Source organism: Pongo pygmaeus, chromosome 8 (assembly GCF_028885625.2).
Source record: "Pongo pygmaeus isolate AG05252 chromosome 8, NHGRI_mPonPyg2-v2.0_pri, whole genome shotgun sequence".
Classification (NCBI taxonomy): Eukaryota; Metazoa; Chordata; class Mammalia; order Primates; family Hominidae; genus Pongo; species Pongo pygmaeus.
The window spans coordinates 138,679,130-138,705,227 of NC_072381.2; the positions used below are offsets into that span (position 1 = coordinate 138,679,130).

The following is a 26,098-nucleotide window of genomic DNA, read 5'->3' on the forward strand; positions in this document are numbered from 1 at the left end:
TGCGAAGCTCCACCCACACCACAGGCCTGTTTCTTGTCTCTTTCTTCTTTTCTTTCCTTTCCTTTTAAAAATACTTTCTAAATTTAATCATTTTTGAGTGTGCAGTGGAACACTTAGGAAGATGTCAGGCACACCAGCACCGGCCAGGAACCTGCTGTCTTGGCCGGACGCACCAGCACCGCCAGGAAATGGTGGTTACCACCCGCAGGGCAGAAGCGGGAACCTCGGGGCCAGCCCCACCCCCGGCCGTGCCTCCCTGGCCTGGCCCTGGGGCCTCCTTGTCTTTCCTCCCGGTTCGCCAGCCAGGCACACGCATCCCCAGGCACACGCACCCCGAGGCTGCACTGGCTTCGAGCTGTGTGTGCCTGGGGTTGTTGTCTCACCTGGTTTCATAGCAGATTTCTCTGATTTCTTTCCCTGCACGTGTTTCTTTAAGGCCCGTCCTGTAACTGTCGGTAGCTGGGGCTCCCCATGTCCATGGCTGCACGGGACCCGCTTCTGGCGAGACCACGGGGCTTTATCCCTTTATCCCTCCTGCCGACTGTGGCACGTTGGTCTCCGAGGGCTCAGGTGGTCTGCAGGCTGGTCCCACCCATGCGGGGCTCAGCTCTAACCCCGCTAAGTCTTCACAAGCCTATCCCTGGCAGGGGCCCCGTGCATCCCTCTGCGCCCGTCTCTCTGCGCCCGTCTCTCAGCACCCATCCCTCTGCGCCCGTCTGTGAGCGTTGCTGGCTGCGCCGTCCTCTCCTCTCCTCGGTGAAGCGTGTGCAGGTCTCTTCCGCTCTCTTCTGGGCCGCCCATCCTTACTGACGGGCGGGAGCCTGTGTTTGTTCCTCACACCAGCCCAAGTGGCAGAGACTTTTCCTTTCGCTGAGTCAGCTTTGGAACCCAAAGTCTGTGATTCTGGGGTGCCTCGTGCTTCTAGGGATGCGTTAAGGCACCCGTCCTCACGCCACATCCACATCGTGTCTCCTCCACGAGGCTCCCCAGTCACCACCCCCTGTGAGCAGCAGCATGTCTGTCCTGTAACTGTGTGTAGCTGGGGTTCACCGCACAGCTGGGGCCGCACCGCCTTCCCGTGGCTGCTGTGGCCACGGCGAAAGCTCAGTGGCCTAAAGCAACTCAGGGGGATCATCCAATAGTCGAGAGGCCGTAAGGTCCGAAATGGGCCCTGCTGGGCCGACGTCGACGTGTGGGCAGGGCTGCCTCCCTCCCCCCGGCACCTTCTGGGGCTGCCTCGGCCACTGTCACTCCTGGGCTTGGGGCCTCCTCCACCCTGAAAGCCAGCAGCCCTGTGTCTTCTCTCCACTGGGATCTCTGCCCTCCCTCTTAAGAGGACTCTGGTAATGTCAGTACAGCCAAACAACCCAGGGCAGTCTCCGCCCTTCACCATCACTCACTTAACCACATGTGCAAGGTCCCTCTTAACGCGTGAGGTGAAACCTTCACTGGTTTCAGGGAAGAGAACGTGGATGTCTGGGGGTGTTACTCAGCCGACATAGGACCGAGCCCTTGTTCTCCTGTGCGATGCTCATCTACCTGCCCAGGCACTGATGGCTGCTCCTCCCTCACCTTGCCCTGAGTCACGCGGCGGTGCACTCAGGGCTGGTCCCAGGCTCTGCACCCTCCCCGGCCAGGCCACCCTCTTGGGCTCTGCACCCTCCCCGGCTCTGCACCCTCCCCAGCTCTGCACCCTCCCCAGCTCTGCACCCTTCCCGGCTCTGCACCCTCCCTGGCCAGGCCACCTTCCCCAGGCTCTGAGCAATGTGCTCTGCCATGAGTCAGCTCCCGCTTTGCTCCTCTGGACACCTCTGGGTCGGGTTCACACCTCCCAAGGGGAAGCTGTTAGGATTTCACCAAGATTCAGATCCGCCCTCCCTTTCTAGAAACCTTCACCTAAAGGCAGTGGTTGGCCTGACCCCTGGAAATCACGTAACCCGGAGTTGTCCCAGTGAGTGGCCCTGGCGTGCGAGCCGCTGTCCCGACGCTGGGCACCTGGGCACAGAGGGGTGGGGTGGGCATTCCCCGACGCCCAGAGTCTGCCTGGGGTTTAGACGGGATTCGACATAACAGAAGATGACGCTTGAGTGACAGACTCGTCAGCACCCAGAGGAGGAGGACAAGCTGGACCCCTACCCTGGCTGGGGCTCGGAGCCATAGGAGAGGGTGTTCCCAGCTGCCAGACGGGCGGGAACAACTCCCCGGACACAGGTGGGCCGAGGCTGTTGCAAGGGGCCCACGTCAGGCGGTGGATGGTGGATGCTGGACCCAGCGGAGCCCCCTCCCCCACGGCCCCACGCCTGCACGTCCACGGCGGTGACTGCCCAGCGGCGGCGGCGAGAAAAGCTGCGGCCTCCAGCGCCCTCTGCCGGCCGACCTGCACTTCTCACCGGGAAGGAGCCCGGAGCCGGTGATGCGCCGTGGGTCCGTCCTGCACCGCAACCGTGCGCCGTGGGTCCGTCCTGCACCGCAACCGTGCGCCGTGGGTCCGTCCTGCAGCGCAACCGTGCGCCGTGGGTCCGTCCTGCACCGCAACCGTGCGCCGTGGGTCCGTCCTGCACCGCAACCGTGCGCCGTGGGTCCGTCCTGCAGCGCAACCGTGCGCCGTGGGTCCGTCCTGGACACTTCTGCATCCCCTGCGCCCCTCTATCTCACTGTCTTATCCTCCACTTTGCCGGGCATCCATGTAGCCGCTGTAGCTCTCTTAATCTCACAGTTGGCACTGCATGGCTTTTTCCATCCAGTTACTTTCAACCTACTTATGTCTTATATTCAAAGTGTTTCTATTCTAGTCACCATGTTCCAGGAGCTTACTATCTATTCTGACAACCTCTGCCTTTGGATCGGAGCTTTTAGCTTGTTAAAATTAATTGGAATTTTGATCTGGTTGGATTTAGTCTACATTTTACTCTTTGTTTTCCGTTTTTACCACTTCAAGTGATTGTTTTGCTCTTTGGAATTCTTCCATTTCTCCTTTACTTCCTTCTTTTGGATTATTTTAATATTTTTTAAAAATTTGTTTTAATGTTTCTGTTTGTTTGTTTGTTTAAGACGGAGTCTCGCTCTGTCGCCCAGGCTGGAGTGCAGTGGCGCGATCTCGGCTCACTGCAAGCTCCACCTCCCGGGTTCACGCCATTCTCCTGCCTCAGCCTCCCGAGTAGCTGGGACTACAGGCTCCCGCCACCGCGCCTAGCTAATTTTTTTTGTATTTTTTAGTAGAGATGGGGTTTCACTGTGTTAGCCAGGATGGTCTCGGTCTCCTGACCTCGTGATCCGCCCACCTCAGCCTCCCAAAGTGCTGGGATTACAGGCGTGAGCCACCGTGCCCTGCCTAGTTTTTACCTAGTCTCTTATGGTTGCTCTAATGGATTAAAATCCACAACCTTTCCACAGCCTATGTAGAGTAAAATTGTTCTCTTCATGTAACATTATTTACAGAAAACTTGTGACTATATAGGACCGTTTCCTGCCTCCTACCTTTCCTCCTACAGATGCTGGGCAGAGCACCATCCCCAGTGCCCTCCACAAGGCAGTGCTAAAGTTCTCTCTTTAAACAGTCATTGAAAGAGGGAGGAAATTAAGAAGGGGGAGGCAAATCTTTTCTATTTATCCTTCAGCGTTTCTGGTGTTCCTCCTTCCTTCCGCACAGTCCAAGTCCCCCCAAGCAGCCCGGGGGCTCCCTGCTGTTCTGTTGAAGTCTGCAGCACGGACCCTCGGCCCAAGGCCCACCGTGCAGGTCTGGTTAGGATTTTCCACAGGTGCGGTGCCTGCAGGAGGGTCCACTCCCCCTCCACCCTGAAGACTTTCATCTAACATGTCCTGAAATACAGGTCGATACATGGCAAATGCTGTTAGTTTTATTTTTATCAGAAAGTGTCTTTATTTCATCTTTATTCCTGAAGGATATCTTCTTGGGATATAGAGTCTGGGAAGCACAGGTTTCCTAGGGCGTCCCCGAGAACTACCAGATGCAGGCCACCTTCTCCCACCGCTGCAACTTGGAGCCCACTGAACGTGTGGGGCAGGGGTCTGTGGCTGACCCAGGTGTTCGCAGCAGCTGGGGAGACAGTACCCATGGGGGATGGTCTCTGAGCTGGCCCCTAGGTCACCCATGCTCCGTAGGGCTGGCAGCCAGGGGTTGTCTCATGGGTCTGGGTGGGGGCTGGAGGCGGTGAGCAAGTGCACCCGGTCCGGGACACGCAGCATCCCGCGTGGACCCCTGGGCGCCCTCAGCACCGTTGCCAGGCCCTGCAGAGGGGAAGGTCAGCCCCTGCCCTGGGCTTGGGCCGTGCCTGTCAGGATGAGACTCTGCCCCTCCAAGGTGGGGTTCCTCGGTCTGACAAGGAGCAGAGACTTCGGCCCTCCGAGCTTCTTCCCCTGAGGCTGAGCGGGGCCTTAAAACTGTTTAAAACGGGGCACTGCTGGTCACTGGCCACGCACTACCCGCGGGGAGGGGGCATGACCTGGGGACCCGGTGGGACGCACAGCTCCCTGTGTGACCCCACGCCGCTCGGGGAAGTAGTCCCACCTGCAGTTGCAGAGAAGTCCACAGCCAACGGAGCTCTCCCGGGGCCCACCCGTGCCAGCACCTGGCCAGGGCCCTCTCCAGGCGCAGAGGCCCGCGGGAGGCTAGGCGAGGCCGGCACTGGCTGCTCGGTCAGTGGTTGGGGGTCGGGGTTCAGAGTTCTTGGTCTCCTCCTGCTCCGCCCGCACCCGCTGCTCTCCCTTGCCCCGCGGAGTGGGGGAGGGACAGCGCTGACCCCGGAGGATGCAGGCGGCGTCTGCAAGGGGGTCAACGCCTTCCTCTCCGGCAGGTTTTACCTCGTCAGCGGAGGGGTCCCCTTTATCATCTGTGGGGTCACGGCTGCCACGAACATCAGGAATTATGGGACAGAGGACGAGGACACGGCGTAGTGAGTACCGGGCACCCAGAACCGAGAGCTGGGAGCAGCGGGTGGGCTCTGCCCGAGGTCCCTCCCAGGCACCTGTGGTGGGGAAGCCCAGGACGAAGCAGCAAGGCCTGGGCCTGGACCTGGGGCTCGCCCAGAGCTGCGCCCCTCCCAGCTCGCAGCCCCGAGGAGTGTGCAGCGCCCCCTCCTCTCCCAGGGACTCCAACCTAATCTTTGCCTTTGGACAAGGCAGGCCTGGTTTGCCTTCTATGGGAGGGGCCTGGGGACAAATAGCGATTCGGCAGCAGCACAGAGCTCAGCTGAGAAGGGAAACCCCATGAGTAGGAACGGCCGTCCAGCCATCAGTGCCCAGAGCCAGGCTGGAACCCCTGATTCGCGGCGCCAGGATGGCCCGCCCATCTGCCCTCTGCCAGGCCCCGCCCACCCAGCTCCACCTCCGCCTGGCCCCGCCCACCCCACACTGGCCACGCCCACCCGGCGCCACCCTCTGCCTGGCCCCATCCATCCAGCTCTGCCCTCTTCTCAGCCCCGCCCAGCCCACGCCACCTCTTCCTGGCCCCACCCACCCCACACCAGCCCCACCCACCCAGCTCTGTGCTTCCTGCCCCTGCCACCCAGACCCACCCTGCACCTGCCCCCTGCCCGGCTCCGCCTCCACCCCCACCTGGGACACTTTCCTGGCTCCCCCACCTCCCAAGCTGGTAGGGCCAATAGGGCCCGGTTCCCATCCACACTCTCAGCGACTCTAGAAACGCCCAAGGCCCCCGAGCCGTAGCTGTGCAAAGCCACTCGCTAGTCCGGGTGGGTGCAGGGCCCTTTGCTCTGCAGAAGGAGTCCTGAGTCCTGGCCGTGCTGGCCCCGCTGACACTGACGTGCGTCTCCCCACAGCTGCTGGATGGCCTGGGAGCCCAGCCTGGGCGCCTTCTACGGCCCAGCCGCCATCATCGCTCTGGTCACCTGCGCGTACTTCCTGGGCACCTACGTGCAGCTGCGGCGCCACCCGGGGCGCAGGTACGAGCTGCGCACACAGCCCGAGGAGCAGCGGCGGCTGGCGACGCCCGAGGGCGGCCGTGGGATCCGGCCAGGCACCCCACCCGCACGCGATGCCCCCGGCGCCTCAGTGCTGCAGAACGAGCACTCATTCCAGGCACAGCTGCGCGCAGCCGCCTTCACACTGTTCCTGTTCACGGCCACGTGGGCCTTCGGGGCGCTGGCGGTGTCGCAGGGCCACTTCCTGGACATGGTCTTCAGCTGCCTGTATGGTGCTTTCTGCGTGACCCTGGGACTCTTCGTGCTCATCCACCACTGCGCCAAGCGCGAGGACGTGTGGCAGTGCTGGTGGGCATGCTGCCCGCCCCGCAAGGACGCCCATCCCGCGCTTGACGCCAACGGGGCCACGCTGGGCCGCGCCGCCTGCCTGCACTCGCCGGGACTGGGCCAGCCACGGGGCTTCGCGCACCCACCGGGCCCCTGCAAGATGACCAACCTGCAGGCTGCGCAGGGCCACGCCAGTTGCCTGTCGCCGGCCACCCCGTGCTGCGCCAAGATGCACTGCGAGCCACTGACGGCGGACGAGGCGCACGTGCACCTGCAGGAGGAGGGTGCCTTCGGGCACGACCCCCACCTGCACGGGTGCCTTCAGGGCAGAACTCAGCCGCCCTACTTTAGCCGGCACCCGGCAGAGGAGCCCGAGTACGCCTACCACATCCCCTCTAGCCTGGACGGCAGTCCCCGCAGCTCACGCACAGACAGCCCCCCCAGCTCTCTGGATGGCCCGGCAGAGACGCACACGCTGGCCTGCTGCGCCCAGGGCGACCCCTTCCCCATGGTCAGCCAGCCAGAGGGCAGCGATGGGAGCCCTGCCCTCTACAGCTGCCCCATGCAGCAGGGCAGGGAGGCAGCGCTTGGGCCCGGCCACTTGGAGATGCTGCGGAGGACACAGTCCCTGCCCTTTGGTGGCCCCAGCCAGAACGGGCTGCCCAAGGGTAACTTGCTAGAAGGCCTGCCGTTTGGCACCGATGGGACCGGCAACATCCGAACGGGACCCTGGAAAAACGAAACTACTGTGTAGACGGGGCAGAGGACACGATGTTCCTGGAGGAGCTTCAGAGCAGAGTGGGGAGCCCATCTGCCACATGAGGTCACTGGGAGCACCAAAGTGACTCCACCTTTCAGAAGCAGTTCACACCCCCTGCCCCCTTCCTTGTGAAAGACCTCAGCGGGGAAACGCTCTGGGCCACGCCCACTCCCCTTATCCCAGTTCCACGTGCTGGTCCCCAAACACGGTCATCCGGTTTCTGTCCTGTGGTCTCCAGTCCTGGGGCACCCCAGAGGCAGAGCAGGGGATTCCATCAAAGGACCCACTCAGACCCCAGCATGGCCCTGCCCGAGATGCCCTGCCACCCACGGAGTCCTGGCTTCCCCTGGTGTGGCTGTGAAGGGCCGAGATCGCAGGAGGGAGTTGCCGTGACCTTTCCCAGTGTTCAATGTGTGTGTCTTGCGTTCTACTCCGGGGGTGGTGGCGGCAGGTCTGTCTCCAGCATTCTCGCTCTGGGCAGAACCCTCGGGACCCTCCGCTGTCATGTGTCTGAGCCGCCCCTGCAGCTTCACAGGGCCCCTGCACACCTCTGCCCACTCAGTGTCCCCTGTCAGCCCGGTCCTTATCATAGCTCCAGCCCTGCAGGGCTGAGAGCACCACGGATGCTGGGGGCTGCTCTGCACTTTGGGGATGGCTGTTAGCCTCAGAGGGCCAATGGGGGCTTTCAGGGGTCCAAGCCTTGGGAAAATGCCCAGACATCCTTTAATGAAGACTCGACTTCCAAAACCAGCCATCACTGGGACTGGATTCCACTGCAGTATAGGCACTTAGCAACAAGGTTTATTCCAAAAAGAAAAGGGGCTGACAAATGGGACATCCTCATGGACAAAATCCCTTTCCCTTTTTCTCATCTCCATGAACATCTGGGCACCAAGCCCTGACTCAAAGGACAGATGTGGATGACAACAAGCCTTCTGTGAAAGCAAGTGGCCCGTCCCTAGGTGGGAGGGAGTCCAGAGAGTCATGGGTGTGAAACTGTGCACAGCTTTCCCTCCCTCCCCCTTCCTCGTCTGTGACACGTGTGCACCCACACATACACACATACACACACACAAAAACACGTGCATATCACACACATACACACACATGCACACAAACACGTGCATATCACACATACACACGCACACACACAAACACATGCATATCACACATACACACGCACACACACAAACGTGCATATCACACACACACACACAGGCACACACACGCACACAAACGTGCATATCACACACACATGCACACACACCCAAACACATGTGCATATCACACACATACATGCACACACACAAACACGTGCATATCACACACATACACACACAAACACATGTTCACACATACTTAACACACACTCGCACCTGCCATGCACATGTGCGCACACACGTAGTAGTGTGTTTTCCAGCCACCCACGCACCGGGTTTTCATTGGAGATTGTTTCACCCTGCAAACGTCAATGTCAGCAGACTCATCGGTGCGCTCTGCTATCCGGTCGGGAGATCTCACCAGGAGCAGAGACTCCCTAATGTGCACCTCCAAGAAGAGGGGTGTCGGGGAGTGTTCCCAGCGCCTGCTCGGTGGAAGGGCTCTCTGGAGACTGGCACTCAGTATCTGAGTATGAGGAGCCTCATCTTCTCACCTGCTTCCATAGCTGATGTGAACCCGAATCCCCACGCTGTGCTGTGTACACACTGTAGGTGCAGAACCGTCCACACAAAAAATACAGTCTTGGCATTGTTTGTTCTTTGTGAGGCTGGTTAATAGCATCCCCGTGTGTTTTTCTCGCCCTCGATGGGGGTAGAGGGGCACCTGAGTGTGTGGCCCCCATCTGTGTCCTGGATCCCGGGGCGAGGCTGCTCTCCCTGGCCCCTCCAGCCCCTCATGAACTTCCTGCCCTCAGTGCCCCTGGCTGAGCAGAGAGGTGTCCCACCATTCAACCAAAGAAAGTCAACATTGAACATTAAACCTCTGTGTGTTTCTATACTGACTGAGCCTCGTGAGTCCACTTGGGACCGGTGTTGGGCCATATCCATTTGCACGTAACGTTTTGGAGCATAAACATCCACAGCCCAACCACCCCGAGGGGCTCCTGGCTCAGAGTCAGCTTCCACCAGACCATGGAGCCAGAGCCAAACCCTGCGTTCCGCATCTGACTTTTGTGCCACTTCCTTCCTTGTGTGTGCCTGTGTATCTGTGTGTCACATGCGACAGAGCATGGGTGCATGCCAGCCTGTGCAAGTGTGCTTGCCTGTGTACCTGCGTGTCGGATGCGATGGAGCGTGCATGCATGCCGGCCTGTGTGAGTGGGCTTGCCTGTGTGCCTGCGTGTTGGATGCGATGGAGCGTGCATGCACGCCGGCCTGTGCGAGTGTGCTTGCCTGTGTGCCTGCGTGTCGGATGCGATGGAGCATGCATGCATGCCGGCCTGTGTGAGTGGGCTTGCCTGTGTGCCTGCGTGTCGGATGCGATGGAGCGTGCATGCATGCATGCCGGCCTGTGTGAGTGTGCTTGCCTGTGTGCCTGCATGTTGGATGCGATGGAGCGTAGGTGTATGCCGGCCTGTGTGAGTAAGCCTGTGTGCCTGCATGTCAGATGCGATGGAGCGTGCGTGCATGCCAGCCTGTGCAAGTATGCCTGTGTGCCTATGTGTTTGTGAGTCCGTGTGCCTGCGTGTCGGATGTGATGGAGCGTGGGTGCATGCCGGCCTGTGCAATTATGCCTGTGTGCCTGTGTGTTTGTGAGTGGCATGTGGGTTGTGTGGGTGTCGACGTGTGAGTGTGTGAGATTGTGTGCCTGTGTGGTATGTAGGTCCCTCTGTGGGAGTTGTGTGCACCGTGTGCTTGAGGGTAAGTGTGCATGTGTATGCATGCTCTTCAGAGGAACAGCGTGAGGCGGCCCCTCCACCCTGCCTCTGTGCGGGTGTGTAACCTACCACACAGCAACACTGTGATGACTTTAGTCAGCTTAAAGGACTAGGAAACAGAAGCCGCCTGTGCCTCTAGACCCTGACAGTTCTTCTCTGGAGTGGTCCTAGCTGAGGAGGCCTCCAGTCCTGGGAGACACACAGTGGTGTCTGCTGCATCTCCCACAAAGGCCCCGGACAGGGCTCAGATCTGGTCGGCCTGCTCTGTCTCTGAATGAGCCACCCCTGCAGGGGCTTTGGGCAACTGAGGAGCCCCCACAGGTTCTGCAGGGAAGGGGCTGGGTTGGGGCCCGCACGTTCCACCTGCCTGACCGGGACTGAGGAGGGATGCAGGCTGGATGGGAGCACTGGGCCCCTGGGAGGGCCTTAGCAGAAGGTCAGCTCAGCAGCCACACGCTAGGCTGCAGGGTTGCCCATCAGTGACAGCAGCTGCAGGAAGCCTGTCTGGGGACCCTGGAAGGAGCTCGGGGCCCTGCACTGATGTGGTGAATGCACCCCATGTGCAGAGACTGGCTGCAACGGGCACTTCCACACCTACCCAGTGCCCAGATGGTGCCTGACCGGTCCTGCCACTTGCTCCCTGACCCTTGGTGCTTGCATTTCTTGGGGGACGCTGTCGGGATCAGCATTGGCCTGAGCTGGAGCAGTGGGTGTGTTCACTGTGCGGGGACCGTGGACCCTGCTCCTCCGTGTCTCACGTGGAACCTGCTCCTCCGTGTCTCACGTGGACCCTGCTCCTTCATGTCTCATGTGGATCCTGCTCCTCTGTGTCTCACGTGGAACCTGCTCCTTCGTGTCTTACGTGGATCCTGCTCCTCCGTGTCTCATGTGGATCCTGCTCCTCTGTGTCTCACGTGGACCCTGCTCCTTCGTGTCTTATGTGGATCCTGCTCCTCCGTGTCTCACGTGGACCCTGCTCCTTCGTGTCTTATGTGGATCCTGCTCCTCCGTGTCTCACGTGGATCCTGCTCCTCTGTGTCTCACCGCATCACACTTCCCTTCCACGGCACTGCCAGGGTTTGTACCTGGGCCCAGAGGCTTCCGCAGAGCCTTTACTGCACAGGCACCTTCAGGTGGAAATTCTGCCTGTCATATTCAAGGCCAAGGACTGTTCTGTAGCCTTTGAGGTGGGTGGGGTGGGGGTACCTCGGGCAGATGGAGGCCGGCCCTGTGTCTGCAGGGGCATCATGTGCCCAGGGAGGCAGGGGATGGGGTAGGGGGAGGGAAAGGGTGAGCACCCTGTGAGGACAGACAAAGTGCTGTGAGGCCAGGTCAACGGTGGGGTGGAGGTGGGGCCTGGTGGGCATCTGGGGAGGCTACTGGGGACAAGGACAGAGAAGCCAATTTGGAGGGTCCCTGGGGCCAAGTCTGAGCAGGCGTCTGAGTGCTGTGGTCGTTCAGGGCAGGCAGAGCAGGAGGCGCATAGGAGGGCCTGGCACATGTGAGAGGCCTGTCCCTCGGGTCACGGGTAGAACACCAGTGTTTCCCAGTGAGACAGGTCAGGCTGCAAGTGGGCTCAGCAGCAAGACAAGCCATTCATGCCCGCCATGCTGGCCCCTCTGGGCCTGGAGGAAGGGCTGCTGGGTGAGCTGGGGCCCACCAGGGCAGCTCCCACCACCCAACACTGGCTGTCCAGGCCTCCTGGGGGCTGCAGGGCTAGTGCCTGAGCACAGACGTGGCTGCCCACAGACAGTCCTGCAAGGACCCAGGACCCCGGACCCCAGGCTGCATCCCCCCGGCCACAGATCTGCAGGCGGCCGACTTCCAGAGGACAAGCAGCGCCGCTCAGGCCCAAGTGGGCGCGGACTTGGACCTCACACCTCTGTCCTGTGTCCCAGGAAATGACTGGGGCTGCCAGGGCCTGCCTTTCCTTCCCACTCCCATCCCAGGACATGGGTACTGGGAAAACCACTGTTAAGAGGACACTCTTAAACTCACTCTAATTACTTCTTTTCTCTACATAAATATCAACAACTTCCCCTGTAATTGCAGCAGACTCCTTGCTCCATACTCACAACTCCAAGCACACCCAACATAGCCCTTCAGGGAGGCCTGCAGGTCAGAACCAGCAGCAGAGGCACCCAGAGCTCAAGTCCCTCCCTGCCAGCCGCCCCCCAGCCTCTCCCAGACAGGGTCACTGAACAAGCCACAGAGTGGTGCAGGGCTGACATCGGCCAGGGACATAGCGGGTGAGTACCCGTGTCTGCGCCCTGGTTCAGAGGTTACTCCAAGTCCAAGCCCTAGAGGGGTGAGTACCCCTGGTGTGGGATTGTCTGGTTTAGTGCTCGTGTCTCTGTCATGGTTCAGAGGGTACCCTTGGTCTAGGTCCTAGTGGAGTGAGTACCCTGGTGAGGGACAGCCTGGGTTAGCACCTATGGATAGCCTGGGTTAGTACCTGCGGACAGCCTGGGTCAGCACCTGCGGACTGCCTGGGTCAGCACCTGCGGACAGCCTGGGTCAGCACCTGCGGACAGCCTGGGTCAGCACCTGCGGACTGCCTGGGTCAGCACCTGCGGACTGCCTGGGTCAGTACCTGCGGACTGCCTGGGTCAGTACCTGCGGACTGCCTGGGTCAGTACCTGTGGACTGCCTGGGTTAGTACCTGTGGATTGCCTGGGTTAGTACCTGTGGATGTCTCTGCCCTGGTTCGGAGAGTACTCGTGGCCCACATCTTCATGGAGTGAGGGACTCTGGCACGTAGTGCGTCCCTGTTAGGGTTAATGCTCGTATTGGATTCATAGTGAGGCTGTGTTGCTGGGTAAAATACTCGAGGTGACAGTAGCAGTCTGTGCTGCTGTAGGATGAGGACACATTTTCCGGGCTACTTTCTTGGTGCCCCTGGTGTGGGCTGAAATTTCACCCTCTGTGTGCCCAGGTGGTGGCGGTGGTGGTGCGTTTGCATGCAGTGCGCTGGAGCTGCGCCTGTGTGTTCTTCTGTGTGTTTGGGAGGCTGAGTTCTCGTGGTCTGAGTCGTCTGAATTGAGTACTAGGTCCTGTGTCACGTGGGCTGTGTATCTGTGGTCTGTGTCTCCTGGTAAACACTGTTTAAAATGAGTTCCGGGGTCTGTGCCTCCAAGGGAGTGCGGGACGCTGGCATGGGCTGAGCTGCCGGGGTAAAGACTCCTGTCTCCACTGCAGCACCTGTGGCTTCGGTGCCTCGGTGCGGGTGGGGCTGATGACCTGCCAGTGAGCAGTGTTAAAGGAAACGTGGTTCAATGATGCTTGTTAAAACACGGCGGACTTCATGCGGGGCCACTGGGTCCCTGGGTGTGAGACAGCCTGGGCTGGTACCATGGGGGAGCTGGTCTCCGGGTCCCTGTTGGGGGGGTCTGGTCTCCGGGTCCCTGTTGGGGGGTCTGGTCTCTGGGTCTTTGTTGGACGGGGGCAAGTCTCTGGGTTCCTATTGTGGGGGCGGCTGGTCTCTGCGTCCCTGGGGGGGGTCTGGTCTCCGGGTCCCTGTTGGGGGGGTCTGGTCTCTGGGTCCCTGTGTGGGGGTCTGGTCTCCGGGTCCCTGTTGTGAGGGGTCTGGTCTCTGGGTCCCTGTTGGGGGGGGTCTGGTCTCCAGGTCCTTGTTGGGGGGTCTGGTCTCCGGGTCCCTGTTGCAGGGGAGCTGGTCTCCGGGTCCCTGTTGTGGGGACGGCTGGTCTCTGCGTCCCTCGGGGGGGTCTGGTCTCTGGGTCCCTGTTGGGGGGGTCTGGTCTCTGGGTCCCTGTATGGGGGTCTGGTGTCTGGGTCCCTGTAGGGGGCTGGTCTCTGGGTCCCTGTTGGGGGTCTGATGTCTGGGTCCCTGTAGGGGGCTGGTCTCTGAGTCCCTATGGGGGAGTCTGGTCTCTGGGTCCCTGTAGGGGGCTGGTCTCTGGGTCCCTGTGGGGACGGCTGGTCTCTGGGTCCCTGTGGGGGCAGCTGGTCCCCAGGGCTCTGTGGGGGGCAGCAGGATAGTCAGTCAGTGGTGGGATTCTCACCCAGACTTGCTCTTTGGACCAAGGTGGGCTCATTGGTCAACTGGGGAGGAAGGAAGAGGCGGCAGCGAACCTCAGCAGGCAGCTGGGAAGCCACAGCGGGGCCTTAGCTCCAGGTGGTGCCTTCCGAGGATGCGAGGAAGGGCCGCCCAGGTTGGGACAGCCCCACAGGCAGCTGCCCCTGCATCTCGAGCTGCTCTGGGCCTTCTGCGGGGCCCACCTGCCTCCTCCTCAAGCTGCCTCAGCTCCGCAGTTCTCCTCAGGGCACTCTGGGGAGTAAGGGCTGCAGGGAATTTCTCCTCCTTCTTCAAGGGTGACCCTGGGGGCAGGTCCCAGCGCCTGGGAAGGGAACTTGCACAGCTAATTGCCCGCTGGACCCGGAGGCTGGACTCGCAGTCTGGACACTGACCTCAGGAGCCCCGAATGGGTCGTCCCTGCCCTGCCCCTGCCCTGTCCCTGCCCCTGCCCTGCCCCTGTCCCTGCCCCTGCCCCTGCCCCTGCCCTGCCCCTGCCCTGCCCCTGACCTGCCCCTGCCCTGCCCTGCCCCTGCCCTGACCTGCCCCTGTCCCTGCCCCTGCCCTGCCCCTGCCCTGCCCCTGCCCTGCCCCTGCCCTGCCCCTGACCTGACCCTGCCCTGCCCTGCCCCTGCCCTGACCTGCCCCTGTCCCTGCCCCTGCCCTGCCCCTGCCCTGCCCCTGCCCTGACCCTGCCCTGCCCCTGCCCCTGCCTCTGACCTGCCCCTGCCCTGCCCCTGCCCCTGCCCCTGCCCTGCCCCTGCCCTGCCCCCGCCCCTGCCCTGACCCTGCCCCTGCCCCTGCCCTGACCTGCCCCTGCCCTGACCTGCCCCTGTCCCTGCCCCTGCCCCTGCCCCTGCCCCACCACCCTGGCCTGCACCCACTTCTCCATCCGGCCTGGTCTCCAGAGTGAGATGAGGCTCCAGCACGTCCCTGACACCTCTGACCCTCCAGAGCTGTGAGCCCATGCCCACTCACACTCCTTCACAGGACCCCCGGCCCACAGGCAAACCGGGGGAGAGAGGGCCAAGCCGGATGCAAGGGCATGGCAGACAGGTGGACATGGCACTGCATGACGCTAGCAATGGCCTCACAGTGTAGCCACAGGCCCCAGCCTGTAGGGCTGCACATTAACCACTCTAGCTTACTGTGCGTCACTTACACCTCCTTAAGGCTTAAAATCGATTTCACACACACCCAGCAAGAAGCAGGGTGACGTTGGGGAGGGGCCAGGTGCCTGGGCCTGGCTGAGTAGCGTCAACCTTCAGAGCAGAGGGCAGGGCCGGAGGAGAGGGCCCAGCTGCATCTTGTCAGCCTCCTGGATGTACTGGGAGCAGCCTCAGGCTTGGCTGGATTTCACGGGCAGGACGGTCATCCACGGGAAGCAGAAATAAGAACCTTGTGACTCTCTTGAGTGTCCAGGGCCTCAGGCCTGCTCTGGAGATGCTGACCCAGGGGCCTCTGGAACCACGGTGGGCTCCACGCCACTCACACGCCGGGTCTCTAAGCCACCATCCCTCTCCTTCCGCATGCCTCCCGCCTTAGCGCCGTGCAGGGGCAGTGACCCTCCCCTGCAAGGCTGGGGCCTCCCCAGGTCACAGGGGAGAAGGGCAGGCAGGCCCCACGCAGAAACTTCTGGGCCAGATCCGTGACGCTGCCCTCTGACATCAGCGGCATTTGTGCCTCCCCCGGGGGCCTCAGGGAGGCAGCGGAGGCCAGGCCACAGCTGGAAACGCCTCAAGGGAAATCGTGTGTCTCAGCCTCAGCCTGCGGCCCTCCTGGAAGGAGGGGTGAACTATCACAGCGTCCACAGCTGGAGCTCCTGGAGAGCACCAGGGACACCAGCCTCCCACCCCGTCAGGCCACAGCATCAGGGAAGGACGGCAGCCCCTGTGGGAGGTGTGGCAGGGGCGAGGCAAGCAGCCTCCCCTGTGAGTATGAAAGCAAGGCTGCCAGGGAAGGGCCTGTGGCCGAGAGCACCCAGTGAGGCCCAGGCCCCAGGGGGAGTTAGGTCGGGAGACCGTGCCTGTGGTCAGTGGGCAACAAGGACTCGCACAGTCCTGTACTGTCCCCCTCCCAGGCCCAGGAGCCACCCGCAGGGGCTGAGCCCTGGGAGCAACCCAGCCGGGCTCTAAGGGAATGTACAGGGGGCCCGGTGACCCGGGGTGGGTCTGTCCTGGGGCCTCCCGGGTTCTCTCACGTGTGTTTTGGCCCCCTCTGCAGTGTTCAGATGAGGACGGGGCTCAAATCCCCATACTGGGTAGGGGTGGAGTTGGGACCTGTGAGCATCGGGCCCTATGAAGGGTCCCCTTCAGCTGCTCATAAGCACGTCAGGGCATCAGTGGGCTCCGGGACCCTGACCCTGCTCTGCAGATGGCGTCCGGGCATCAGCCAGGAGGAGACCTCCTGCTCTGAGCTGGTTTTTGGAGAAGCCATTGAGGCACAGAGGAAATGTGGGACTGGAGGGCGTCCTAGAGGCTGGGACACCCTCACCGGTGCTGGGATCCGGGGACCTGACGCCCCCGAGGCCTCAGCCTCACTGAGCAGCCACCCTCGCCCCAAGGGCCCACAGCACTACGCAGCGTCCTGGAGCCCCGTGGCCTTGTTCTGACTGTGCACCCCACTCCCGGAAAGTCCTGCCTCACAGACACCCCGTCCAGGCCAGGACCTGCACCCGAAGAGGCACACACCGAGCAGCCCCTGGTTTCTGCTGCTGCCCTGGGGGCGGGGCCAGAGCGTCCAGGTGCTGAGCACGGCCCCTTGCCTGTGATCCGCGCGCCAGCCGACAGGCAGAAGAGAAAACATGAGCGCATTAAGTACGTACCTACTTCTCAGGTCTTTTCATCTTTTTCTGAGAAACATATCCTATTTAATTGAATGAAAAGGAGCGTTCCGTTATTTTCCAAGAAATGACCATTCATCCAGAAAGGTGATGGGCTTTTTGAATTTTATTTACAGAAAACTACAGTATAAGATCGGTTTTGCTGTTTATGCGTTTGCAAACGGCATGGCCGATGAACTAGACACATCTCGTTTCGATTCAGTTTGAGTTTATTCTGGAATTTTGTTTTAAAGATAAACAGTCGTTTATAATGGCTCAGTCTAAGGGCCAGGAAGGTCTCGCCCTGGCCCTGCCCTTCAGACACGGCCCCCTCTTCACGTCACCCTTCGCCTCACAGCCTGACGGCCACCTCCCCCGTCACCTGGTAAGGCCCTTTATGAAATCTTCTTCCATGAATAGAGCAAGAGGAACAACAAGCCGTTTTCTTCTCTGCACTCACTCGACACAGAAGGCTTCTGTGGCCGGACGTGTGTGTCTCCAGGGGCACCAGCTGGGTGTCCTATAATTCCGTTCAGCCTCTACAGCATCTACCCAGCGATGGTGCCCGGCCCCACAGGGGAAGCTGTCCCACCCCAGGTCCCGATCACAGGTCCAGCCCACCCAGATGCTCCCTTCTGACTGGCTGCAAAGTGGGGTTCCCATGATCCCGTCCTTGGGTTCGATTAATTTGCTCGCAGAACTCAGGGATCGATTAATTTGCTTGCAGAACTCAGGGAAGTGCTTATGTACATTTACCCGTTTATTCTAAAGGATATTATAAAAGATACAGATGAGAAAGCAGCTTTTATCTGAGGAATGTGGGTCCCTTTAAGTTATCAGCCCAGAGAGGCCCTGGAATAAGAGCGGCAGCCCTCCCTGCCTTAGAGACCAACCGACACCAAGTAGCAATGAATGAACCTGACATGCCCCACGCCAGGCCGTCACTCAGACCCCAGAGTTCAACAGCGCACAGCTAATCACCAGTCAACGGCCGCCCTGTGAACAGTGGGGACTCCTGACAAACAGCTGGTGTGGGTCACTCCTCGTCCTTTTTTTTTTTTTTTCCTGTCTGTAGGTTTATTGTCTTGATCTGAAAAATCCTCATAGGTAATTGTTCGGTTGAGCTCTCAGCCGCTCCTGAGCTCTGAGGAAGCTTGCCCTCTTTGAGCTACCCGAACTTTCTTCTGAGCAAAGGACATTTTGGGACGGTTCTGCCTCTTCTTTCGAACTTCTTTCTTGGGCTTCTTCTCATAGCCTGGATTCTCTTGTAGAGCAGCATGAGCTTTCTTATCTCTCTCCCCCACTGTGGGTGGCAAGCCATCCAGGTGCTGAGGCAAGAGACCGAGGGCACGAGCTGTTCCAGTGTAATAAAATATATAAAATAAGAATAGTTATACTAGATCTAGATCATAGATATGATTATATATGTATCACTAATCATTAGTTTGTAGCAATTATTCTTTATTCCAATATTATAATAATTCTCGCTCTACAATCATAACCTAGGAAAAACCAGGCCATACAGAGATAGGAGCTGAGGGGACATAGTGAGAAGTGACCAGAAGACAAGAGTGTGAGCCTTCTGTCATGCCCGGACGCGGCCACCAGAGGGCTCCTTGGTCTAGCGGTAACGCCAGCATCTGGGAAGACGCTGTTGCCAAGCAGACCGTGGTTTAGTGGTAGCGTCAGTGCAGTGGTCATGCTCCTGGTCCGCTCTCACATTCCACTCTGTACACCTGGCTCCGCCCTCTAGATAGCAGTAGCAAAATTAGTGAAAGTATTAAAGTCTTTGATATTTCTGAAAAGAGCATAGAAGAAATAATGACGTAAGCTGTCCTCTCTCTCTCCGCCTCGGCTACCTAACAGGGAAGGGCCCCCTGTCCGGTGGACACGTGACTCACGTGACTTTACCTATCACTGGAGATGACTCACACTCCTTACCCTGCCCCTTTGTCTTGTATCCAATAAATAACAGCGCAGCCTGGCAGTCGGGGCCACTACCGATCTCTGCGTCTTGGTGGTAGTGGTCCCCCAGGCCCAGCTGTCTTTTTTTTATCTCTTTGTCTTGTGTCTTTATTTCTACAATCTCTTGTCTCTGCACATGGGGAGACAAACCCACCGACACTGTGGGGCTGGTCCCTACACCCCACCATGTCTGGAGTTTACGCTGTTCTTTACGTATTGAGAGAACTGTTTCTTGTAAGCATCTTCATCTTCTTGCATTAAGTAGCACATGTCATCTGCAACATTCTGGCCCATGATGCACTTCCGTGTACTTCTGCATTAAATTCCTTGTTTTCAGAATCATAACCAGGGAATTGTTTGGTACTGTGAGGGATAGACCAGCCTCCATCCACAGCTCCATTCAGGGCACCAAAAACTTTATTGCCAGTAGTAGTTTTGGCAAGGCCTGCATCCATATAGCAGGTAAAGGCACCTGGCCGACCATCAATGCTTTCCACATTGTATTCATCACCAGTCACCTCCACTTCGCCCTCTTAGATCTTGTCCAGGCTAGACCTATTGAGAAGCCTGTGGGCCAGCAGCAGCCAGGACAATACGCTGCGGCATAATTTATCAGGCCAACCTTCACACCGTATTTTGGCAGTTCATGTGCATACGCTGCACAGACTATCATACCCCCTCTATCCGGGCATAAGTGATCTGACAAATGATATCTCTGTTTGTTACACGAACTATCATCCTGTATTTGGGTGTGTTGTATTTATTTTTATCCTGAATCACCAAGTGTTTCCGAGCATAGTAATCAGTTTTACCCTCTCGTCGTCTTCTAAATTTCACTTGGTATCTCTTAAAGTAGGCCTTATTCGTCATAACTTTAACAAACCCCATCCTGCGGAACAGAGACCTGCATCTGCGGCTCTACAGAGACCGGCCCCTTGTCCCCTTTTTCGCTTTTAAAAATCTGCTTGTAAGAACCAATGCAAGAAGTCCAGTAACTCAACTGGCCAGAGTGCTGTGTGTCCTCCAAACAGCCACACCAGCTCTCCAAGAAGAGTTCTTAACCAGGCTGATGAACTGCCTGGAGTGACAGAAATAGAATTCAGAATACAGCTAGGAGCAAAGGTCGTCGAGACTCAGGAGGACAGCAAAACCCAACTCAAGAAAAATGAGAATCACAATAAAGTGATACAGGAGCTGAAGGACGAAATAGCTGGCATGAAAAACAACCTCATGGATCTGACAGAGCTGAGTCACACAATACAAGAATTTCAGCTGGGCGCAGTGGCTCACGCCTGTAATCCCAGCAGAGCTGAGTCACACAATACAAGAATTTCAGGCCAGGAATGGTGGCTCACACCTGTAATCCCAGCAGAGCCGAGTCACACAATACAAGAATTTCGGGTCAGATGCGGTGGCTCACACCTGTAATCCCAGCATGGCTGAGTAAACACAATACAAGAATTTCAGGCCGGGCGCAGTGGCTCACGCTTGTAATCCCAGCACTTTGGGAGGCCGAAACGGGTGGATCACCTGAGGTCAGGAGTTCAAGAGCAGCCTGGCCAACATGGTGAAACCCCGTATCTACTAAAAATACAAAACTTAGCTGGGCATGGTGGCAAGTAGCTGTAATCCCAGCTACTCTGGAGGCTGAGGCAGGAGAATTGCTTGAACCCAGGAGGTTGAGGTTGCAGTGAGCCGAGATCATGACACTGCACTCCAGCCTGGGTGACAGAGTGAGAATCCTTCTCAAAAAAAATTCTTAAAAAAAGAATTTCACAATGCAACCACAAGTATTAACTGCAGAATCAACCAAACTGAGGTAAGAATCTCAGAAGTTGAAGACTGGTTCTCTGAAATAAGACAGACAAAAATAAAGAAAAAAGAATGAAAAAACCTCCAAGAAGTATGGAATTATGTAAAGAGGCCAAACCTATGAATCACTGGCATCCTGCAAGGGAAGGGGAGAAAGCAAACAACTTGGAAAACATATCTCAGGGTCTCGTTCATGAAAACTTCCCCAACCTTGCTAGAGAGGCCAACAGTCAAATTCAGAAACTACGGAGAACCCCTGCAAGATTCTACACAAAAAGATCATCCCCAAAATGTCTGACATAATCGTCAGATTTTCCAAGGTCAATATGAAAGAAAGAATGTTAAAGGCAGCTAGAGAGAAAGGGCAGGTCACTTACAAAGGGAACCCCATCAGCCTAACAGCAGACCTCTCAGCTGAAACCCTACAAGCAAGAAGAGATTGGGGACCTATATTCAACATTCCTAAAGAAAAAAAGCTTCAAACAAGAATTCGATATTCAGCCAAACTAATCTTCCTAAGTAAAGGAGAAATAAGATCCTTTTCAGATAAGGAAATGCTGAGGGAATTCATCACCACCAGGCCTGCCTAAAAGAGATCTTGAAAGGAGCACTAAATACAGAAACGAAAGACCAGCTAATACAAAAATGCACTTAAATACACAGACTAGTGACACTATGAAGCAACCACACAAACATGCCAGCATAATAAGCAGCTAATAGCACAGGGACAGGATCAAATCCACACAGATCAACACTGACCTTGAATGCAAATGGGCTAAATGCCCCACTTAAAAGGCACAGAGTGGCAAGCTGGATACAAAAGCAAGACCCAGTAGTACTATGCTGTCTTCAAGAGACCCATCTCACACGTAATGATACTCATAGGCTCAAAATAAAGGGACGGAGGAAAATCTACCAAGCAAATGGAAAGCAAAAAAGCAGGGGTAGGAATCCAAACTTCAGACAAAACATTTCAAATCAACAAAGATCAAAAAAGACAAAAAAAGGCATTATATGGTAGAAAGTTCAATTTAACAAGAAGACCTAACTCCTAAATATGTATGCACCCAACACAGGAGCTCCCAGATTCATAAAACAAGTTCTTAGAGACCTACGAGGAGACATAGGCTCCCACACAATACTAGTGGGAGACTTCAACACTCCACTGGCAATGTTAGACAGGTCATTGAGGCAGAAAATTAACAAGGATATTCAGGACCTAAACTCAAGATTGGACTAAATGGATCTAATAGACCTATTTATAGAACTCTCCACCCAAAACAACAGAATATACATTCTTCTCATTGCCACGTGGCACATACTCAAAAATCACATAATTGGACATAAACCAATTCTCAATAAACATAAAAGAACCAAAATCACACAAAACATACTCTCAAACCACAGCACAATAAAAATAAAAGTCAAGACTATGAAAATCACTCAAAACTATGCAATTACATGGAAATTAAACAACATGCCCCTGAATGACTTTTGGGTAAAATTAAGGCAGAAATCAAGAAGTTATTTGAAAATAAGGAGAACAAAGATACAACACACCAGAATCTCTGGGACACAGCTAAGGCAGTGTTAAGAGGGAAATTCATAGCACTAAATGCCCATATTAAAAAGTCAGAAAGATCTCCAATTAACAACCTAAATTCACAACTGAAAGAATTAGAGAAGCAAGAACAAATCAACCCCAAAGCTAGATGAGAAATAACAAAAATCGAGCTGAACTGAAGGAAATTGAGACACATAAAACCATTCAAAGGATCAATAAATCCAGGAGTTGTTTTTTTAAAAATAATAATAAAATAGGCCACTAGCTAGACTAATAAAGAAGAAAAGAGAGAAGATCCAAATAAACCTAATTACAGATGATAAAGGGAATGTTAGCACTGACCCACACAAATAAAAGCAGCCATCAGAAACTACTATGAACACCTCTACACACACAAACTAGAAAAGCTAGAAGAGATGAATAAATTCCTGTACCCATACACCCTCCCAGGACTGAATCAAGAAGAAATTGATTCCCTGAACAGACAAATAATGAGCTCTTAAATTGAATCAGTAATAAATGGCCTACCAACCAAAAAAACTTCAGGACCCAATGGATTCACAGCTGAATTCTACCAGATGTGCAAAGAAGAGCCTGTACAATTCCTACAGAAACTATTCCAAAAAATTGAGGAGGAGGAATTCCTCCCCAGCTCATTCTATGAGGCCAGCATCATCTCAACACCAAAATCTGGCAGAGATACAATAAAAAAAGAAAACTTCATCTCTGGGATGCAAGGTTGGTTCAACATATACAAATCAATAAGTGTGATTTGTCACATAAACAGGACAAAAGACAAAAACCACATGATTTTCTCACTAGATGCAGAAAAGGGTTTCCATAAAATCCAATACCTCTTCATGTTAAAAACGCTCAATAAACTTGGTATTGAAGGAACATACCCCAAAATAATAACAGCCATGCTATGACAAACCCACTGCCAACATCATGCTGAATGGGCAAAAGCTGGAAGAATTCCCCTTGAAAACCGGCACAAGATAAGGATGCCCTCTCTCACCACTTCTATTCAACTTAGTATTGGAAGTCCTAGCCAAAGCAATCAGGCAAGAGAAAGAAATACAGGGTACCCAAATAGGAAGAGAAGAGAAGAAGTCAAACAATCTCTGTTTGCAGACAACATGATTCTATATCTAGAAAACCTCATAGTTGGCCCCAAAGCTCCTCCAGCTGATAAACAACTTCAGCAAAGTTGCAGTATACAAAATAAATGTACAAAAATCACTAGCATTTCTATACACCAACAACAGCCAAATCAAGAGCCAAATCAGAAAGGCAATCCCATTCACAATTGCCACAAAAAGAATAAAACATCTAGGAATAGAGCTAACCGGGGAGGTGAAAGATCTCTACAATGAGAATTATAAAACACTGCTCAAAGAAATCAGAGAAGATACAAACAAATGGAAAAACATCCCATATTTGTGGATAGGAAGAATCAATATCGTCAAAACGGCCATATTCCCCAGAGCAACTTACATATTCAATGCTATTCCTATCAAACTACCAATGACATTCTTCACAGAACTAGAAAAAAAACTATTTTAAAATTCATATGGAACCAAAAAAGAGCCCAAATAGCCAAGGCAATCATGAGCAAAAAGAACAAAGCTGGAAGCATCATATTGTCCAACTTCAAATGATACTGCAAATCTACAGTAACCAAAACAGCATGGTACTGGTACAAAAACAGGCACATAGACCAACAGAACAGCATAGAGATCTCAGACATAAGACCACACACATCTACAACCATCTGATCTTCAACAAAGCTGACAAAAACAAACAATGGAAAAAAGACTCCATATCAATAAATGGTGCTGGGATAGCCGGCTAGCCATTTGCAGAAGACTGAACCTGGAACCCTTTCTTATACCATATACAAAAATTCAACTCAAGATGGATTAAAGACTTAAATGTAAAACCCAAAACTATAAAAACCCTGGAAGACAACCTAGGTAATACCATCCTGGACATAGGAACAGGCAACGATTTCATGACAAAGACACCAAAAGTAATCACAACAAAAGCAAAACTTGACAAGTGGGACCTAATTAAACTGAAGGCTTCTGCACAGCAAAAGGGACTATCAACAGAGTGAACAGACAACCTACAGAATGGGATACAATATTTGCAAACTATGCATCTGACAAAGGTCTAATACCCAGCATCTACAAGGAACTGAAACAAATTTACGAGAGAAAAACAACCCCATTAAAAAGTAGACAAAGGACATGAACAGAAACTTCTCAAAAGAAGACACACATGCAGCCAACAAGCGTATGAAAAAAAGCCCAATACCACTGACCATTAGAGAAATGCAAGTAAAAACCACGGTGAGATACCATCTCACACTAGTCAGAATGGCTGTAATTAAAATGTCAAAAAATAACAGATGCTGGTGAAGTTGCGGAGAAAAGGAAACACTTATACACTGTTGGTGGGAGTGTAAATTAGTTCAACCATTGCAGAAAGCAGTATGGAGATTCCTTAACGAGCTAAAAGCAGAACTACCATCTGACCAGCCATCCCATTACTGGGTATAGATCCAGAGGAATAGAAATCATTCTGCCATCAAGACTCAATCACACGAATGTTCATCGCAGCACTGTTCACAATAGCAAAGACATGGAATCAACCTAAATGCCCATCAATGGCAGAGTGGATAAAGAAAATGTGATACATACGTACCATGGAATACTGTGCAGCCGTGACAAGGAGATCATGTCTTTTGAGGGAAAATGGGTGGAGCTGGAGGCTATTATTCTTAGCAAACTAACACAGGAACAAAACACCAGATACTGCATGTTCTCACTTATAAGTGGGAGCAAAATGATGAGAACTTATGAACACAAAGAAGGGAACCACAGACACTGGGGTCTCCTTGAGTGGAGGTGGGAGGAGGGAGAGGGGCAGAAAAGGTAACCGTTGGGGCTCAGTACCTGGGTGATGAAATAACCTGCACCACCAACCCCCATGACACATGTTTACCTGTGTAATAAACCTTCACATGTTACCCCAAACCTAAAATAAGAGTTAAAAAATAAATAAATAAAAACCTGCTTACAACAAAGGCTGAATGGAGCTCACAGCCAAGGCAACCAGGAAGGGTGTCCCGGCTGGCTGCTCCCAGCTCTGCTGAAGTGAACTCTAAAGTTGTGTTTTGTGCCTCAACTTCCTCCTTTGGGTCCACAGAGATGTGCAGCCCGATGAAGAGTGGCGGCCGAGGCGCCCTCAGAGCCCAGAGCCTCCTCTCTGGCCGTGCCTCCCTCCTGGAACCTCCCAGGCTCAATGCAGCCCAATGAAGGGTGGCAGCCGAGGCGCCCCTCAGGGCCCAGAGCCTCCTCTCCGGCCATGCCTCCCTCCTGGAATCTCCCAGGTTCAAACCCCGAAGCTCATCGGCTCTTGTTGCTCGGGGTTTTCTGGAGTGTGGTCTCCAGACCCCTCCCCCAGAGGGCAGTGGGCGAAGCAGAAAGTTCCCACCTGGATCCTATCATTGCTGGTCTCTCTGAGGACCCCCATCCTGGGGCCTCTCCAGGGACCCCACCTGTCCACCTCATTGCCATAACCCTAAAGTTATCACAGGGCTCCTCATGAATAACAGAAGACACTCCCATCACTCAGAACCTTCCTGGGGTCATGGATCCCCATCCCACACACCCCAACAAAACCAAGTGTGTTTCATAAAATACCACAAATAAAGAAAAGAGGGACAAATTCCTGGGGCAAGGGGCATTAGCTGGGTGTGGTGGCGCACACCTGTAATCCCAGCTACCCAGGAGGCTGAGGCAGGAGAATCACTTGAACCTGGGAGGCGGAGGTTGCAGTGAGCCAAGATTGCACCACTGCACTCCAGCCTGGGCAACAGAGCAAGACGCCGTCTCAAAAAAAAAAAAAAAATAGTGCCAAAGGAGCAAACTAAAACTCTCTCTGGAGGAAGATAAAGTAACCCTAGGCCTCAAGTAATTTCCAAGAATACTTTTGCAAACACAGTAGCCAGCACACAATTTAAAATAACCA

The 26,098-nt window shown here is 55.2% G+C and overlaps 1 protein-coding gene and 1 pseudogene across 1 annotated transcript in view; one reads left to right on the forward strand and one right to left on the reverse strand.

Moving 5' to 3' along the window:
- ADGRA1 (adhesion G protein-coupled receptor A1) overlaps positions 1–8,763 on the forward strand; it is a 44,709-nt gene extending 35,946 nt beyond the window's left edge. Inside the window, exons 6-7 of the mRNA XM_054504012.2 lie at positions 4,815–4,913; positions 5,799–8,763. Of these exons, the coding sequence (XP_054359987.1) occupies positions 4,815–4,913; positions 5,799–6,981 (1,282 nt within the window). The 3' untranslated portion in view covers positions 6,982–8,763. The remainder of the gene's footprint in view (positions 1–4,814; positions 4,914–5,798) is intronic.
- Positions 8,764–17,758: 8,995 nt separating this feature from the next.
- On the reverse strand, positions 17,759–19,583 carry LOC129045326 (large ribosomal subunit protein uL18-like; annotated as a pseudogene).
- Between the last annotated feature and the right edge of the window lie 6,515 nt (positions 19,584–26,098).